Raw genomic sequence first — 16369 nt, 5'->3', positions numbered from 1 at the left:
ACATAAAATAAACATATTCCAACAAGCAAACTTGTCAGTATATTTAACCTGAGATCTGACATTGATTATTAATTAATATAAATTGTCTGAAAAGGGGTATGAAGAAGTAAAACTTATTATAAAATCTAATTGGGGCTTAAGCCAAGTTTCTTGAATGCAAATCAAATTAGGCTTAATTATCAAATCAGAAATGTATTTCTTAAACTCTAGACCATTTCTAATGAGATTTCTTGCATTCCACTGAACTATAACTAACATGAAGAAGAAGGGCCACCACTGCCTGATTGAAGTAGAGTAGATTGTGTCTCATTCAGTTTTTCCTTAATTGATTCCCAGCTAGCATTCTTAAAATCAAGATACTTTTGGGCTGCCTTCACAATTATTTTAATTTTGTCCGTTTTTCTTTGTGTTTGAGCAGTGCAATTTATAACCTCCACCATGAATAAAACAAAATCCTCTTTCCTCATGAGTAGCGTATCATCTTTAATCTTACTGCATTCCAGATAATTAGAACTTTCTTCTTCAACCCCTGTCACTTTCTTTGGATGCATTATTGGTTGAACAGGCACTTTTTTAGCCGCTTCTGCATAAGTAATCCCCGCAGAGATTTTAACTTTCTGTACTTCCACAGCTCTTTTACTAGCTGCACAACCTGAACTATGTCCACCTCCACAATTACAACATTTCAAAAGATCTCCTTCCTCACATTTCCCATACTCATGATCCCCAGCACATCTCCCACACTTCTGTTTCCCTTTGCATACTATCGCAATATGTCCAAATTTTTGACATTTAAAACATGGCAGTGGCCGAGGAATAAATGGTCGAACATCATAACTCATATATCCCATAAACGCTTTGTCTGGCAGAGTTTTCTCTTCAAACTTTATCATGACAGAAAAACTATCACTCCTTTCTCCATTTTTGTTTCTTTTCAACCGTCTGACATCAACTACTTTCCCTCCTGACATATTTGATTTAATGTCATCGACTGGCACATCAGGAGAAATACCTGAAATAACGCCGCACACATATTTTCTCCCCCTTACATTCTCACCTAGGACTTTTTTTACACTCAGCGCCCTTCTTTTTGTTTAACATCATTACAAATGATCAATAAAGATCCATCTCCCAACACTTTAACATATTTCACTTTTCCAACAAGTGAGTTAATTTCTTTAGTAAGTTTAATAGGATTCCACTTCCCCAATGACACAACCTCTTTAACCGTTTTCAAGACTATTTTAAACTCTGTCATCACAACTGTTTCTCCTTCAGCCTCAGAAACAGATGATTCTGTTTGTTGTCTGGATTTTTTGTGTGGTTTTAGCTTTTTGAGTATACCATATCTCTTCATTTCCCCCGCCATCACAACCCTCGTCCATTTCCACGAGATCCCTCCCTGACACGTCACTTCCCTCTGACATCTTTCCAACCATTCACATCCCGGCCGTGCCTCATCCGCCCCGAGAAGTCACTCTCAAAGGACGTCCACCTCCTGAGACCTTGAAGGTCTCAGGAGCTTTTAAAGCTCCTCGGTGATTGCGCCTGGTGGGGAACAGCTGTGCAGCTGCACCTGCCTGTCATACCCTGGTGGAGAAATGGAGACACAACACTCACACAACACAACCAAAGTGCACTCAGCTCCATGGCCTGACAATTTTAGGATTAATTGCTTGCTTTTAAAGTTTTTAACATTAAAAGGTCTGACCCCTTCATACCTTTGTGATCTCCTTAACATCCACACTCAAGTAAGAACACTTCAGTCAATCATCCAGTTTCTCTTAGATGCTCCTAGTTGCAAAGTAAAATTCAGAGGTGATCAGGCCTTTGCAGTTTCTGCCCTAAACCTTTGGAACAGTTTACCATGAAATGTACAGACCACTGAGACTGTCGAGACTTTTAAATAAGACACATCTTTATTCCTTGGTGTTTGGCTCTAGCAGAGGTTGAGATTCTTTTAAAGATAATAGTTCTATAATGTATTTCTGTGTTTTGTTTTACCTGTACTAGTTTTTAATATGGTGTTTCCTTGCATTATTGTTTTCTTATCTGTTCATTTGATTTAATTGTTTTTGAAGTATTCTGTAATCTTTTAAGCAGTCTTTTACAGATTATATTGGCTTTGCATATGTTTATTTCTGACTCTGCACCTCTATAGAGATCCATTTTTAATCTTATAGACTTGATATCAATTAACTTAGTTACTTGCTAGATGTTCTTCCCGGTGAATCTTTTTTAACTGCTTTTTCACCTATTTATGGCCCCTGTACTACCTATTTTGGGACCTGTAGCAGGCATCAGTTTAAAATTAGGCTATTTGGAGGATAAATGTGTGTAAAGTCTCAGTTATTATGTTATTTATGTTCGGTTGTGAATAAAATATTGGCTCATGTGATTTGAAAGTCTTTTATTTTTCATTTTGTTTAAATGTAAAGAACATCCCCACCTTTCTTGAATTCGTGTTGTACTTTGTAAAAAAAAAAATAGAATAATAAATAAATTGCTAATGGAAACTGAGCCAACATTTCCTGCAAATATTGTCAGAGCTTTTCATATTGCCCATTAGTAACACTTCCAAAGCATGTCTGAACCATCTAAAAATCCAATAAATAATCCTATTCATTTTACATTTTATGCTTGTTTTGGCAGTTACAATTTTTCCTTTCCCTTTTTCACTGTTATGCAGGTGGTCTTGTTTTTTACAATGGGACGGATGATGATGATGATGAATCAACAACCTTTTAAATATCAAGCACTGGACGACAGCTAAAGACAGAGGAAAGCACTTACCTACTGTTCCCTCCATTGTTTTAGTATTTAAATATAATTGCATTCAAAATGACAGTACCATGTTACTGTAAAAAGATGATAGTATTGCTTTTAATACACTGTGAGATATTTGACTTCTGAATGGTCAATAAAAACAACAGAAACCAAACCTAGCTTTTATTGCACTGTGTCAACTTTGTGGTCTGCTTGTGCACACTGTAACACAATATGTTCCCTTAATTTACTTATTTTAAATTGTACCCTTTTTTTGTAACTGAAAATGAAATTGCACTGCAAGGAGCAAATATACCCAAAGCTCTTTATACTATTTTTAATTGTTTTACAGTTCTAAATATCATCACTGTCTCCAGTAGATGTCAAATGTATGCTCTAAGTATTTGCAATTTACAATTAACACATAAAATACTGAATGAATTGTAGCTTTTTGGGTGGATAGTGAAGGAGTTCAGTGCTGACTGGTGACTATGGCTACCGGCCAAGATAAGGACCATGCCGAGCGGGTCCTGCAGAGGCGTCACGTCGTCACGTCCTCCTTCCTCTGTTTCTTCTCGACGTGAGGCTGACTTGAAGGGAACGTTCTCGAGAAGGAAAAGAAATAGGACCGGGGAGTAGAAACAGCAACTACCCCATAAAGCTGGTAAGAACCTGAAATGTTCAGTTTCGTGTTTTTATCGAAACGCTTCATAGGTCTGAGACGTGTTGAGTTTCCAAAAGGTTAGACAATGCGAATGAGCGCCATGCTGTTTTCTGGGCCCATGAAGCCGACGGATAGCGGCGTTAGCATCCAAGGCCTGTTAGCAGGCCGCTGGGGTTTCGGTGCCGCCACAGACGAACGTTAACAACACGCTCTCTAAAATTGGGACGCGGTGCTTTGGGTTGACGTAGCATAGCCCTGCTAGTTAGTCCATTTCCACCTCATATAGGTGATGTCTGGGTTTATTACTTGAAATAAAATGGCAATTTTCACTGCTTTCAGTTTTAGTCTAATCTGAGCGCAAAGCTTACATCTTTCTTAGCGGGAACGAACGCGTGCAGCTCGCTAGCATGCTATACCAGTAATTCATTGTTTTGCTCCTCAGGCCTCTGCACTGAGGACGGCATTGGCCAGAAATGGGAAAACAACAAGCACATTAAAATATTCTCATTGGTACGTTGGAGCGTCTGTAAAGTCGTAAAGAACAACACAAAAAAATAAATAAATTAAAATAATAGAGCTTGCTACCTACCAACTTAAAAACGGCTGGTCTTATGGGATGTTGCGTTAAACCATGGCAACGGCCTAGTTACTAAGACAACCAATTCATTAAGCAAGACCAGAATTTGTTTTGGTAATCTAGCATGAACTCGTTTTCAGATGATGTGTTTGGACATTGGTATAGTAATATTAAAAGCTAACGCTCTATCAAATCTTCACTCCCCCTATCCAGATTAATTGTTTTCATTGTTCACTATTTTAAGACTATTGATTAAACTAGAAAGAGTCAATCATATGGTGAATGTTGGCATATTGTTTAATTGTTTGTGAAAACAAACGAATTTATCAATAAAATAAGGTTTAGATGGTACCAAGATCATGTGTGTAGGTTAAAAATTAAGACAGTTACAGCGTTTAAATTAACATTACCAGAAAACATTGGAACCTGTGGGAGTTGTGACAAGAACACGTCATGATATTTGGTGGATATTTCAAATTAATCAATGAACAATCTACCTTTGATGTATGATCGTCTTTTTTAGGGGTTAATCGTTTAAAATTCATGTTCATCACTGTTGAATTATATTCTCAACAGCAAAGAAAGCGACAGCATATTCTGCATATTCTTAAAAGTAAATTTGGAAATTGAGATAAAAGCTATATTATTTTTATTCTAGATGGTTACTGGACTTTGTGAAGCCTAGTTAGGCATGTGCTCACATATCAAATTGGTTTATTTTTGGTAAGTACTTGGAAAAATTAACATAATATATATATATTTTTTATCTACTTAAATATACTTTTGTCAAAATAAAACTTCCAACCATAAGCTTAGTTGGATCTCTTAACAGGAATAAAAAAGGATAGCGTGTGTTTACGTTATCGGCCCATATTCTCAGAACTGCAACCGACAGTACCAAATAAAAAGCTGTTTCTAAGGGGTGGCACATTTAGTAATGTAATCACCAATCAAGTGACAGGTGCCCAAATGGCAAAGTAACAGACCTTGTATAATATCTCAACAATTTAGAATGAAAATATTTTTTATATAATTGATCAATTTCAACACACAAAAGCCTATTAATTCAATTTAACATTCAGTTAAGTTATAAAATGCCAGTCATAGGCGTTCTATGTAGAGCTGCACAATATAGCGCAAATATATCGGGATCGCAGTATCACTGCACATCAGATGCACATTGCAAAGAGCTGGGCTACCGTTAGCTAATTATTTACGTACCTTGGTGTTCAGGCTCTTTATTCCTGCAATATATTAGGGGACACTTGTTTAATGCAGCATAAAATGTTTCAGCAGGTAAAAAGGTGGTAAGGTGTAGGGATGGGCACTTATTGTTGTTCCTCTAGAACAGCAATACCTTAGAAAGTATGATGCAATGCAGTTACTGTGTGCTGTTCAGTGATGAGAATCACACTTCTTTATGTAACTGGTGTCCAGACGACACCTATTTTTTAAATGGGTATATTATTTAAAGAGATACCTGCACACAGTTACCTAAAAAAAGACTGCAAAGAAGTAATACATAGTAATAAATTGTTATGACAATAGTACCACAATATATTGTGACAAAATTTGGAAGTTCATATGTCCCACCCCTAATAAGGTAGCTTGAAAAAGAAGTTATTTTATCAATGAAACCTTGTTTCATTTCTGTTTCAGTAGCCGGATAGACTCGTTAGCTGGGGTCTATGCCTGCTGTGAACCAATAGCAGAAGGACATAGAAACATTTTAATTTTATCTCAAGGCGTACGGTTATCTTAACATTCATCAATTTAATCACATATTACATATGTCCCTAACATCATGCTACCTTAATTGGGTTATCTTAATTTGGGTTTATATTGCATCCTACTTAGTTTTACTAATGAGTGATTATTGTCTATTATTCAAATTTCTACCAAACCTACTTCCATTTCTTTACCTGCAAACATACGTTTTAGTGCTCATATTTGACAATTGTGTTTTACTTTATTTATCTTGGTAGTTAAGTATTTTGATAATTTATTGATATTTCTCATAAAAATACTTGACTTATAGTTCATTTGTGTATTATTATAAATATTTTATGCCATGCCCTATTTCCTTTGACTGCTGGGGAAATTTCTCATTTACTCCTATGAAACAAGAATGCTGATTAAGGCTGCACAATAGAAAATAATGATGAAGAAGCTAACGACCCGGAACCATTGTGATGTTCATGATGCTGCAAACTCTTATATTTTCCCCCAGGCAGGACACCTTTAATATGTTCATCTAACACCATGTCTAAATACGTATTTGAAGGAGTGTATAATTCTGAACACTTAAGAAGTGTTTTGCTTCTGATGGTGTTGGGATTTGTAGCAGTTTGCTAAAGTAATAGGCTCATGTTACCTTGATCTGTTTGTGTTTAATGACTATTTGAATATAAGTGGTTGTCACTTGTGATTAACCAGGAACATCTAAATGAACACCACTGTCAATGTTTTCATTTGCTTAAAGGTTCTTCTTCTACTGTGGTTTAGTAGTGTGAAAGTTGGTGTTCTATAATTAGAAAAACCCAACTAAACAGCGCCACCGTGGCTGCAGTTTGGTTTTTACTGTAAGGAGAAAGAGAATGTTAGTTTAATGAAGTATTGTTAGCAACAATTAACCTGTGATAAGAGCACTACGCTTGCTGCCTCACATTTACACCTACTATTTGGGTGGGTTGTTTTAGGCCTCAAAGTCTTAGCAGTCAGCAATGGTTCAACAACAACGTCCCATAAAACCTTGGTTGTAACGTTCAGACAAACCCAGCATGAAAAAGTGCTCAATGAACAGGACTTGTCCAGTCCATCATCTAACAGAGAATTTGTAATCATTTGAGTTCTGCTTCACTTTTTTATACTTTGTTGCCACCAGTTTACCAAACAAGTCACAAGTCAAGATTCATATCATGTTCAAATAGTGTGAAAGTAATTGCTCCAGAACTAATCAAGATTATAGTTATTTCCAGTTGATTCTGATTGAAATGAAAGCCAGAGGAGTTTAACTAACTCCTCTGGATTTCAAACCCATCAGTTCAGATGAATTAAAACAGTCTCATTCATTTTTAATCAACAACTGATTCACAGATATTTATTTATTAGAATATTTCCCTGGTTGTGTGCTGTGCTTTGTAGTGTAGCGTAACGTGTTTCATAGCAGTTACGCTGTCTGATTTTTGTCTCATTTTTGCTCAGCCTCAGGAGCAGTGAAGTGTCTTCATGGCAGTTCGTCGAGGACACAATAAGTACTTTAAAGTGAGTATTATTGAAAGCAGCGTAGTAGTAGTATGTAACCTGTTTGCAAAATTTAAAAAAGCCAAATGCAGAGTTCAGTCGCTGTTATGCATCAGTTTTCTTTAGTTCTCTAACATAGCAGAGATGTTTTGCGATTTGCTGGATAAAATTTATTTATTTTGTAAGTGTGGGTCTACATAATAATGAATGTGAAGCAGACTCAGACCTTCTCTTCAGCTCCTCTTATGTCCACTGGTTTGATACAGGATTCTCTTTCATCCAGACCGAATATCTCACTCACTGAATACCCAATCATAGTCCCTTACTGGTTTGAATGGTCCTCAGTCAGGCTGACTCCTGAGTTAGCTTTCGTTTCAGACCTGGTCTTAATTCAGCTGGTGGCAGCTATATCCAGCTGGAAAACATCATTTTAGAAAATAACAGTGGGAGCTTTTTAAACTATTGTCATTACCTTTTCAATCTTGTTGTATGCACTTACCAGATATATAAACAGATCCCAGAGATAATTAGAAACTAGATTTTACCCATTTAGCCAAAAAAAAAAAGAGCTGTGAAGGGAGGCTGGCTGTATGCTGGCGACAGTGATGGACCTTTTTGAGCTCATTGTGAATATAAGAATGTTGCACAAGGTATTCAACAGCTTGTGCAACACCAAATGTCCTTTTTACAATCAAATGATTTCCAGTTGGACCGTTTCAGTCCTGTGACTCGACGGAAAACTGTGCTGATAAGATTTAACTTGTTTGCTGTTTCACGGCTCAGTTTTATTGTCTGCTTTAGACAGTGGTCGAATGATGTAACTAATTTGCCCGGACAACCTAAGCCAGTTATTTTGTATTGATTTCAGTACAGTTGTCTTAATAAAAAAACTTTGTTTTATTAAGAAGTTCACACAAGATTTAAATAATTGCTGTAGCTGTTTTCCTTATGTCATATTCTCTATAGCATTTTCAAGACTAAGGACAAAGTTTTTTAACTTAGGCAATTTGGAACATGCTTTGACATTTACGCAGGCAGATTACCAAACAGTGTTACACTGATGACATACAAACCCTGAGCTGACAAAAACTTAACCCTTTCAGGCTCATTCAGAGTGAAGAAACATGTATTTCAGGGGGAGGATGCTAAAAATATTGGATTGTCAGATGACAAGCTGTTGTACTGTGATGTGACCAATTTCAAGTTAATCTCCTACTCCTGTGTCCAATATATTCAGCGTGTTGGCTAATTAAAAATAAACCTGTGGCCCTGTCCCAATACCCAAACCACACCCTACGCCCCTCTATGAAATGTGTACTTTGTACAAGTGCATGTAGGGGTTGAAGTGCGCAGGTTACAAGCGTGCAAGATTGGAGAATTGGGACAGTAGAGGTTACGTCATGGACTTGCACCTCTGCACCGTAACTGCAACATCAAAAAGGGCGGGAACCAGCGCTGTTTTCACAGTTTTGCTGCTAAAAAAAACTATTTAAAACTGCAACAAGCAATTATTTTGAGGAGAAGACAGTGCAGGAAGCGACTGAGGTTTATACACCAGACTCTCGCCGCGTCAGTGTTTGTTTGAAAGGTAACTTCAGTGTTATGACCTACTGACTGCCCAGACTCACTCTGAACCCAGTGGTATCTTACAATGTTGAGTCTGGAAAACCAGTAAAAAAATATATTTGTCGGCTTGCTGTGTAAAGTTTACGGATGTGGGGCACAAAGGGGGCGGGGCTAAGGACCACTCTGGAGAATTGGGACACACTACGCACTCGAACCCATCAACGGGAACGCGCAATTCAGGGACACAAGGGTGGAAGTGCGAGTATTGGGACAGGGCCTGTTACTATCTGACTAAAACACTGACATCTTGACTCTGTACAGAGGTACGAAGAATCAGAAATGCTTGGATGCTCTCTAGCCAGGACCAGGGCCTTACATTTAACTCTCTTTCAACGTAGTTAGTTGCTGTTTATCTACTTCGGTTAGGTGTTTTCATTTTTGAGTAAATAAAATTTAGAACTAACTTACACCAATGTCATTGTGTCAATTGTGGTGGAATTGGTCTGTAATTTCTGCCCCCAATTATGCAAAATTTGGATAACTTACAGAATTGTCTTTAAAACTGCAATTTGCCACAACGTAGCTCTCAATTTATCGGCTCCTTTCCCGTCTGTTTACCTTTTGTGCTTACCATGCTTTGTTTTTCGGGCCAACTGGCTGACTTGCAGGAGGTGTATGAGATGTCTAACGGTTATGAAGATCACATGGGAGGGGATGAGGCGAAGGACGCAAAGACTAACCTGATAGTGAACTACCTGCCTCAGAGTATGTCTCAAGATGAGCTGCGAAGCCTCTTCAACAGCATTGGAGAGGTTGAGTCTGCCAAGCTGGTGCGAGACAAAATGGCAGGTATGCAGAACTGTGAAGAAAAAACACATGTAACAAACAACTCAACAAATAAACCATAGGTTATGTATAGAAATATATATATTTAAAAAAAACTGTTAACACTTCATCTGACAAGGGACGCCCACCAGACATGATGGGACTCTCAAAGGCAGGATGGCAGAGGCCTAAAATAGACCTCTAAACATCCCGTCACAAACCAATGAGTGATGTTACATGGGCTATCTAAAGTCAATGGCTTAAACATACTTTACTGAAACTAAAGCTCTCTAACGAAATAATGTGTGGATGCAACCTCAGATTTCTATTGGAGTGTTTAGGAATTGTTTGGCCTCTTTTTATTTTTATTTTATTTTTATTTTTTTAGATGACCTTCATGAGGTCATTAGTTTATGGCCTCATTTCTGGTTTCTCTGTCCTTCTGTTCTTTTAAACTGTTCCAGATTTACTCCCTGCTTAATTTGCTCAGTTTCTGACCCAACCTAGATTCTGTAGTTGGAAGGAATCCAATTCTCTTTTAACTTTTGACGGTCTGTTTGTTTTGCACACCATGCAATGTTAAGATTTGTTTTGGTTTTTAATATTTGTTTGCAGATTATTTTTGAACTATACAACGTTTTTTTTGTTTTATTTTATTGTTTTCCTTTTTTTTTCTCTAGGCCACAGTTTAGGGTACGGATTTGTTAACTATCTTAACCCTAGTGATGCAGAAAGAGCTATCAGTACTCTGAATGGACTAAGGCTACAGTCCAAAACTATCAAGGTAACGTGCCATAAGGTGTTCTACAATTCTCAAAGCAAGGATGTTATTTTCTTTTTACTCTCCTGTGGTTCCTGTGCTGTCCGCTAACTAGCTAGTACATGTCAGCCTGATGAAGGGATTGTGATGTCACAACTCGCTTGCCTCCCCTTCTGACATGTCTGACTGACTGACCTTTTTATTTATGTGTATATATAGATATTTAAACTTTTAATATGTTACTTTTTTTAAAAGTTGGATTTCATTGATTTGGTGCTGTAATTTTTGGTCTTTGACAAAATATGGGCGATCAGAGGCAGAAAGAAAAAACAATTAGACGATACTTGTTTTTATCAAGTTATTTCGGTTTCTTTTTTTGGATATAAGATGTAATGATATTAGATAATTGCCGAACTACTTTGGCCAAATGTTGCCTCTTTTTTTGGTCAGTTTTTTTTTTTTTTTTTGTTCATATTCACAAAGAAATTTTGTTAATTTAGTACTTATTCCTTCTGCCAGGTTTCATATGCACGGCCCAGCTCAGACACAATAAAGGATGCAAACTTGTATATCAGCGGCCTGCCCAGGTCCATGGCCCAGAAGGATGTGGAAGAAATGTTTTCTCGCTTCGGGCATATCATAAATTCCAGAGTACTTGTAGATCAGTCTTCAGGTACGACAGGTGAATGACTTCCTTGCTTTTTTAAAATTCTAACCACTAACAGATTTATTTGTACAACATTAATATCTGAATAAGCCTCCATGTTTTTCTGATGCAGTCGATTGAAAAGGCAGTCACAATTTGCCCTCTTGTTTCCAGGTGTGTCCCGTGGGGTGGCTTTTATCCGATTTGATAAACGAGCAGAGGCTGAAGAAGCCGTCAAGAATCTGAACGGTCAGAAACCACCTGGAGCCTCTGAGCCCATCACAGTGAAATTTGCAGCCAACCCAAACCAGGTGAAGAACACTCAGCTCATCTCTCAGCTCTACCACAATCAGTCCCGGCGCTTCGGAGGGCCCTTACACCACCAGGCACAGCGGTTTAGGTGAGAAAAGCTGGAAATATTTAAACACAACTTAAAATGCTGGAAAGAAATAGCGAGGGGTTTTCTTACTTTTTTATTTAAAGGTGTTGACAACCTTTTGTCCGGTCTGCTTTTTTAAAAATGTGTTTAAGTTTGTCCCTGTACTAATAAACTAGAGCTCATGGAACTTTTTCACATTTTATCATTTTACAATCTAAAGCTTCAGTGTGTTTATTGAGATTTTCTGTGATAGAATAACATTTTTTTACTATTAAAATTTAAAAACTGCATTTGGATTCAACCTCCCTGTGTCAAGACTTTGTACAACCACCTTTGACTCCAGCTACCGATGCGGACTTTGAACAGGATGATCTTTGCAGGCTTTAGGACTGAAAGTTTTCCCTATTAATAATATATCAAGTCTTAATGGGTTTTGTTTTTGTAGTATTTAGCTCTTTTCATTTCCTCTTCTACTCTGACTTGCTGTCCTGCATAGTGATGCTACCGCCATGTTTTACGGAGTGTAACCAGGGTTCAGAGTTGTTCTCAGCACAGCTTTGTTTATACTGAGATTAAATTACACACAGTTACCGTTAGTAGCACTGGATATTACAAGTAAAGGGGCTGAAAACTATTGTCTGTATGAAAAATATTAAAAAAATTGTAATTTTCCCTTCATTCAACAGTTATGTGTTGCTTTGTGTTGGTCCAGTAAACAAACTCCAATTAAAATATATGTTGTGCTTTATGGTTGTACTGTTACAAGGTATAAGCAGTTTTAGAGGCTAAACAGTTCTGGTTACTTTTGCAAGGCACTGTAGGTTGGTTAGCTGTAGGGGAATAAAATAATATACTTGAACAGACAAACCTTTTGTTTTATGAAATGTGTTGGAGGCATGTTTACAACTTAACATTTTGTTGGTCAGCAGTGGTTTAAAGAATGGACAGATTCTTGTTTTTAGTTCTAAGTATACGCTTATTCTTTTTGTTGTCAGGTTTTCTCCAATGGGTGTTGATCACATGGGCGGCATGGGAGGCGTGAACGTCCCAGGGAACTCCTCCTCTGGCTGGTGCATCTTCATCTACAATCTGGGCCAGGATGCGGACGAGAGCATCCTGTGGCAGATGTTCGGCCCTTTCGGCGCAGTCACAAATGTCAAGGTGATCCGAGACTTCAACACCAACAAGTGCAAGGGCTTCGGTTTTGTGACCATGACAAACTACGAGGAGGCGGCCATGGCCATCACCAGCCTGAACGGGTACCGGCTCGGAGATAAGATACTGCAAGTGTCCTTTAAGACTAGCAAGGGCCACAAGTAGAGCGATTTGGACAATGGGTGTAGAGGGGTGCAGTAAACAGGCTGTGTCGGGCTTTTCCCATAGAAAGGTGGATTTAAATGCCTAAGTCTGGCACGTTTTTAGTTTAATCGTATTCAGAGTAAACTGAGAATTTCAGTCTTCTGCACCTTTGTACTTGTGTCTAATTTTTTTTTCGTCTTTGTTGTTTTTCCTTATACTTTTTTGGGGGGAGGGGGCTTGATGTCACTTACTTTATATTTGTTTTTGAGTGCATAAAGAAGTAATCATACAAATAGACTTTTGAAATTGTTCTCAAAAGCAAATATATATACATATGTCTCATGCGCTGTATTATTTGTTAGGAAGGCATGAGGACAACAGAGGCTTCATAACAGGTCAAAGAGGATATATAAAGAAAACACAACTTGTTCAAAGCATAGACAATTTTGTTGGTTAATAAAGTGCAAATATAAAGAAAAACTTGGCAGAAGCCACACTCCAATCTGTTCACGTAGAAATAGAGGCCTTAAATTGTGCACTGGACACTGATCTGACCGTGTTTGAAGGATAAGAGCGAAGCACTTTTAACCTGTTATTGTTTGAAGTTGCTCTTAATATCAGCCTTTTTGATGCTAACAAAATATTAACTCTTCTTCTGACCAACATTTTAACTATTAAGAGGTTGGCTGCAAAATCATTTTTGCTTTGGTACCCCTAAAATGTCTGTTATTCTGTGTTGTAATAAGTTACTCTTGTTTAAAAAAAAAAAAAAAAGAATAAAAAAGACAATAAATAAGACTAAAGATGGACCAAAGCCAGGGAGAGATCTAATGAAACAAGGTTTTTTTTGTTTGTTGATTTAGCAAGACAATTTACATCGTTTTGTTTTTTTGTTTTTCATTTGGTACTGACATGTGATGCTTATGGACATCAACCCCCTGTTTGGTTTTTCAGTTTGTTTGTTTTGTTTTTGTTTGGTAATTTTTGTTTTAAGTCATTTTGTTTTGATTATGTTTCTTTGTAGGGATCTACATTTTTGTTTCAGTATAAATTGAAAACTTGTGCAAACAGGAGCTTTTCTTAAATTTGGAGAAAATTACCTTTGTTAACAATTTAAGTTTAGATTTGCTTTTGTTTGTTTCTTTGATTTTTGGTTGTTTCATTATAAATACTAAACCATTAAATTTTATTTCATTTTGCTGAACGTTTTGTTTCGTTTGTTTCTTTTGTTTAAAATTTTATTTGAGTTTTGTATGTTTTTTTTGTTTTTTTTTTCCCCGAAGCAGACATTCTCCAAAAAGGTCCTGAAGTCCCTGATAATCCCAAACAACAAGCCAATCTGCATTAGACATCAATACTGGATTATAATGTTCAACATTAAGTGGACCAAAACAAATTCAGAATATTGTAGGGGGGGGGGGGGGGGGGGATTTAGATTATATAGACTCTGTGTTTTAAGAGGAAAGAGTTTCCAGAGCATAAGAGATAAAAAATATTAAAACAGGATTAGGCTTTATATTCGGATTGTTGCTTAGATGCAAGATCTTTCTCCATGAATCTGGTTGCTTGTTTAAACTGATGAATATTGGATATTTGCTAGACCTTTTCATTGTAGTTAGGTAAGTTGAGTCCAACTTTGTTGCATAAAAAGTATTTTAATATGAGCTCATTTGTGAAACCAAAACTGCTTTGTGCAGATTTTGATTTTACCTTGAGAGGTCCGAATGGTGTTTAAATTGCTTCTACTTACGTCACATTTAGGAACACTCTTGGCATAAAACAGCTAATTTTACTGTGGTCGATTTGTTGAATGGTGGTAAGATTGACCCCATGTCTTTTATCCAAGCTCAACAGAAACTGGCCCAAGGAACACTTGGTTTGTATTTAAACCCACTTTATAAACAGTTATTTGTCTGACATTTCAAGGAATTTTAAAAGTAATCTGATTTTTCATATTTAATCGTAAAAATAAACCGTTTTGCTTTAGAATTTTCTAATATTTATGTCACTGTTCTTACCTTTGTGCAATATTTTAAAACTTGCTTAAAGCGGGTGATCTTGGACTTATTTTTTTTTTTTAACAGGTTCTGTTTTTTTATAACTGACATGTTACTGCTTTTGTTCTTCTGCAGTCTTGTTTGAAATGTATGAAATGTTGAGGTTTGTTTTAGAGGTGGTCAAAATTTCCTGCAGCCTGCCTTAATTTATATGATAAAATAGTGTACAGGAAGTGGCATTTATTTATTTGAGTGTACACCATTATACTTGATACATATTCTAGTGTTTTTAATGAGTTATTGACTTGTTATTTTTGTTATGAACTTGTTTAACATCAAGTCCAGGTTTATTAAATGTCTAACATTGAATAACTTCACTAATATGTGGAAAAATTACAGAATTACTAAAATTAAATGTCTTCAGAAGCCTGCTGTGAATTTTGTTAAGTGATTGTTGCATATCTATAGAATTTCGTGCTTAATGAAGGTCAACAGGAGTTGCCACAGTAAAGAAAAAAATAACCTTTTTTTTTGTGTGTAACTAACAATATAATAATCTATCTACCGACAACACTGAATTGTTCCCTTTTTAATTAAGAATAAATATACATTCAGAAACATTCTAAAATGTAAAGATGTCCACAAATCTTTAGGTGCTATAAGAGAAATCAATCGGGGACGAGGGGGGAAACTCATTTATGGGTTTAGATTTTTTTTCACAATATATTTTATGATTGACTAGATATAAAACTTAAATACAGTAAATTTGACAGCTAAATGTTATGTGGAAAGTTATGTTAGCCTCTTGACATAATATCACCTTGGCATTTAACCAGTTGCTGTCAGTTCTGTATTTCATGATTTTTTTTTTTTCAACTGCACTACATTCGCTTTCAAATATGGCTGATGTTGAGAATTTAATTTTAAATCTTTTATAAACAGTTTTTGTTCAGTCATTCTAAAAGTTTAGTTTTCATAGGTTATTTCATACTACTGTAGGCCCATTAAACTGGTCCTTAGTATGTTCCCTCTGCAGATGACATCTAGTTTGTAGTTTGGTGCTTCACATTTTCTCCTCAATATCTACCAGTAGTCAGAAATTGCCAAAATCGTAAAAACGTTAAAAATCCTTTTTTATTATACATATAGAGCTCATGTATTGCAGTGTTGAGCATCAACACATCTCCACAGAGTGTGTTCAGCTTCCTGTGACCTCCTCAGTGTTTTTTGGTTGCCTCTGATCAAGGAGTTATACACAGAGCAGAGAAAGTTTAGATTATCATCTCCCTTGCCAAAAGAACGTCTCGCAGAGGAGGTGTATGTGTACCTGATATATGCATAAAAATTCTACATTTTAAAACAATTTTAAACATTTTATTTTCACTGGTTGACAAACTATTAGAACTGTTGGACGTTTAGAAGAGAGATGGGTATGGTAAATATCTCCAGACATGTATAGGGATTTTGTTCTTGTAACTACAACTGAGCCAATGACATTAAATGAAGGTGATGGCGAAATGTATAAGGCTACTAATGTAACACCGGTGAATTCTGTGTAGGAAAAACAAAAATGTACAATTCATTGCTCAATATCTGGGCTACAGAGATCACATTTCACAGTGACATGTCCTGGATTATAACATATGT

At 36.6% G+C, this 16369-nt stretch overlaps 3 protein-coding genes across 13 annotated transcripts in view; 2 read left to right on the top strand and 1 right to left on the bottom strand.

Annotated features, from left to right (window-relative positions):
- tspan37 (tetraspanin 37) overlaps nucleotides 1-16369 on the top strand; it is a 55472-nt gene that overhangs the window by 13650 nt on the left and 25453 nt on the right. For 3 of the 6 annotated variants that reach the window (XM_047345860.1, XM_047345859.1, XM_047345861.1), the window contains one exon: nucleotides 2690-2945. The exons of 2 other annotated variants lie outside the window; for them this stretch is intronic. In XM_047345860.1, the coding sequence (XP_047201816.1) occupies nucleotides 2690-2773 (84 nt within the window). In that variant the 3' untranslated portion in view covers nucleotides 2774-2945. Of the gene's footprint in view, nucleotides 1-803; nucleotides 812-2689; nucleotides 2946-16369 lie in introns of those variants that run through there. One more of the 6 variants, XM_047345864.1, reaches the window with a different exon arrangement.
- Nucleotides 1-16369, bottom strand: part of igl4v8 (immunoglobulin light 4 variable 8) — a 55892-nt gene that overhangs the window by 15667 nt on the left and 23856 nt on the right. The gene's annotated exons all lie outside the window — the stretch shown is intronic.
- Nucleotides 3280-15151, top strand: elavl1a (ELAV like RNA binding protein 1a). Of its 5 annotated transcripts, none has more exons than XM_047345857.1 (7): nucleotides 3280-3430; nucleotides 7212-7271; nucleotides 9485-9665; nucleotides 10322-10425; nucleotides 10921-11074; nucleotides 11222-11447; nucleotides 12422-15151. In XM_047345857.1, exons 2-7 carry the CDS (start codon nucleotides 7236-7238, stop codon nucleotides 12744-12746), a joined length of 1026 nt encoding a protein of 341 aa, XP_047201813.1. In that variant the 5' UTR covers nucleotides 3280-3430; nucleotides 7212-7235; the 3' UTR covers nucleotides 12747-15151. The 5 variants fall into 5 exon arrangements, with proteins under 5 accessions (XP_047201813.1, XP_047201811.1, XP_047201812.1 ...); XM_047345855.1 differs by having other exon boundaries at nucleotides 3281-3430; nucleotides 9473-9665; XM_047345856.1 differs by having other exon boundaries at nucleotides 3282-3430; nucleotides 10921-11083.

The sequence above is a fragment of the Girardinichthys multiradiatus genome, chromosome 19 (assembly GCF_021462225.1).
Source record: "Girardinichthys multiradiatus isolate DD_20200921_A chromosome 19, DD_fGirMul_XY1, whole genome shotgun sequence".
Lineage (NCBI taxonomy): Eukaryota > Metazoa > Chordata > Actinopteri > Cyprinodontiformes > Goodeidae > Girardinichthys > Girardinichthys multiradiatus.
This window is presented reverse-complemented; position numbering and strand designations above follow the sequence as displayed.

Excerpts from the sequence above, each read along its gene's own strand:
- elavl1a (XM_047345853.1), top strand. The coding sequence starts at position 7,236 with ATGGCAGTTCGTCGAGGACACAATAAGTACTTTAAA. Across the intron at positions 7,272-9,472 it reads GACACAATAAGTACTTTAAA|GCTGACTTGCAGGAGGTGTA; the intron begins GTGAGTATTATT and ends TCGGGCCAACTG. Across the intron at positions 10,426-10,920 it reads TACAGTCCAAAACTATCAAG|GTTTCATATGCACGGCCCAG; the intron begins GTAACGTGCCAT and ends TCCTTCTGCCAG.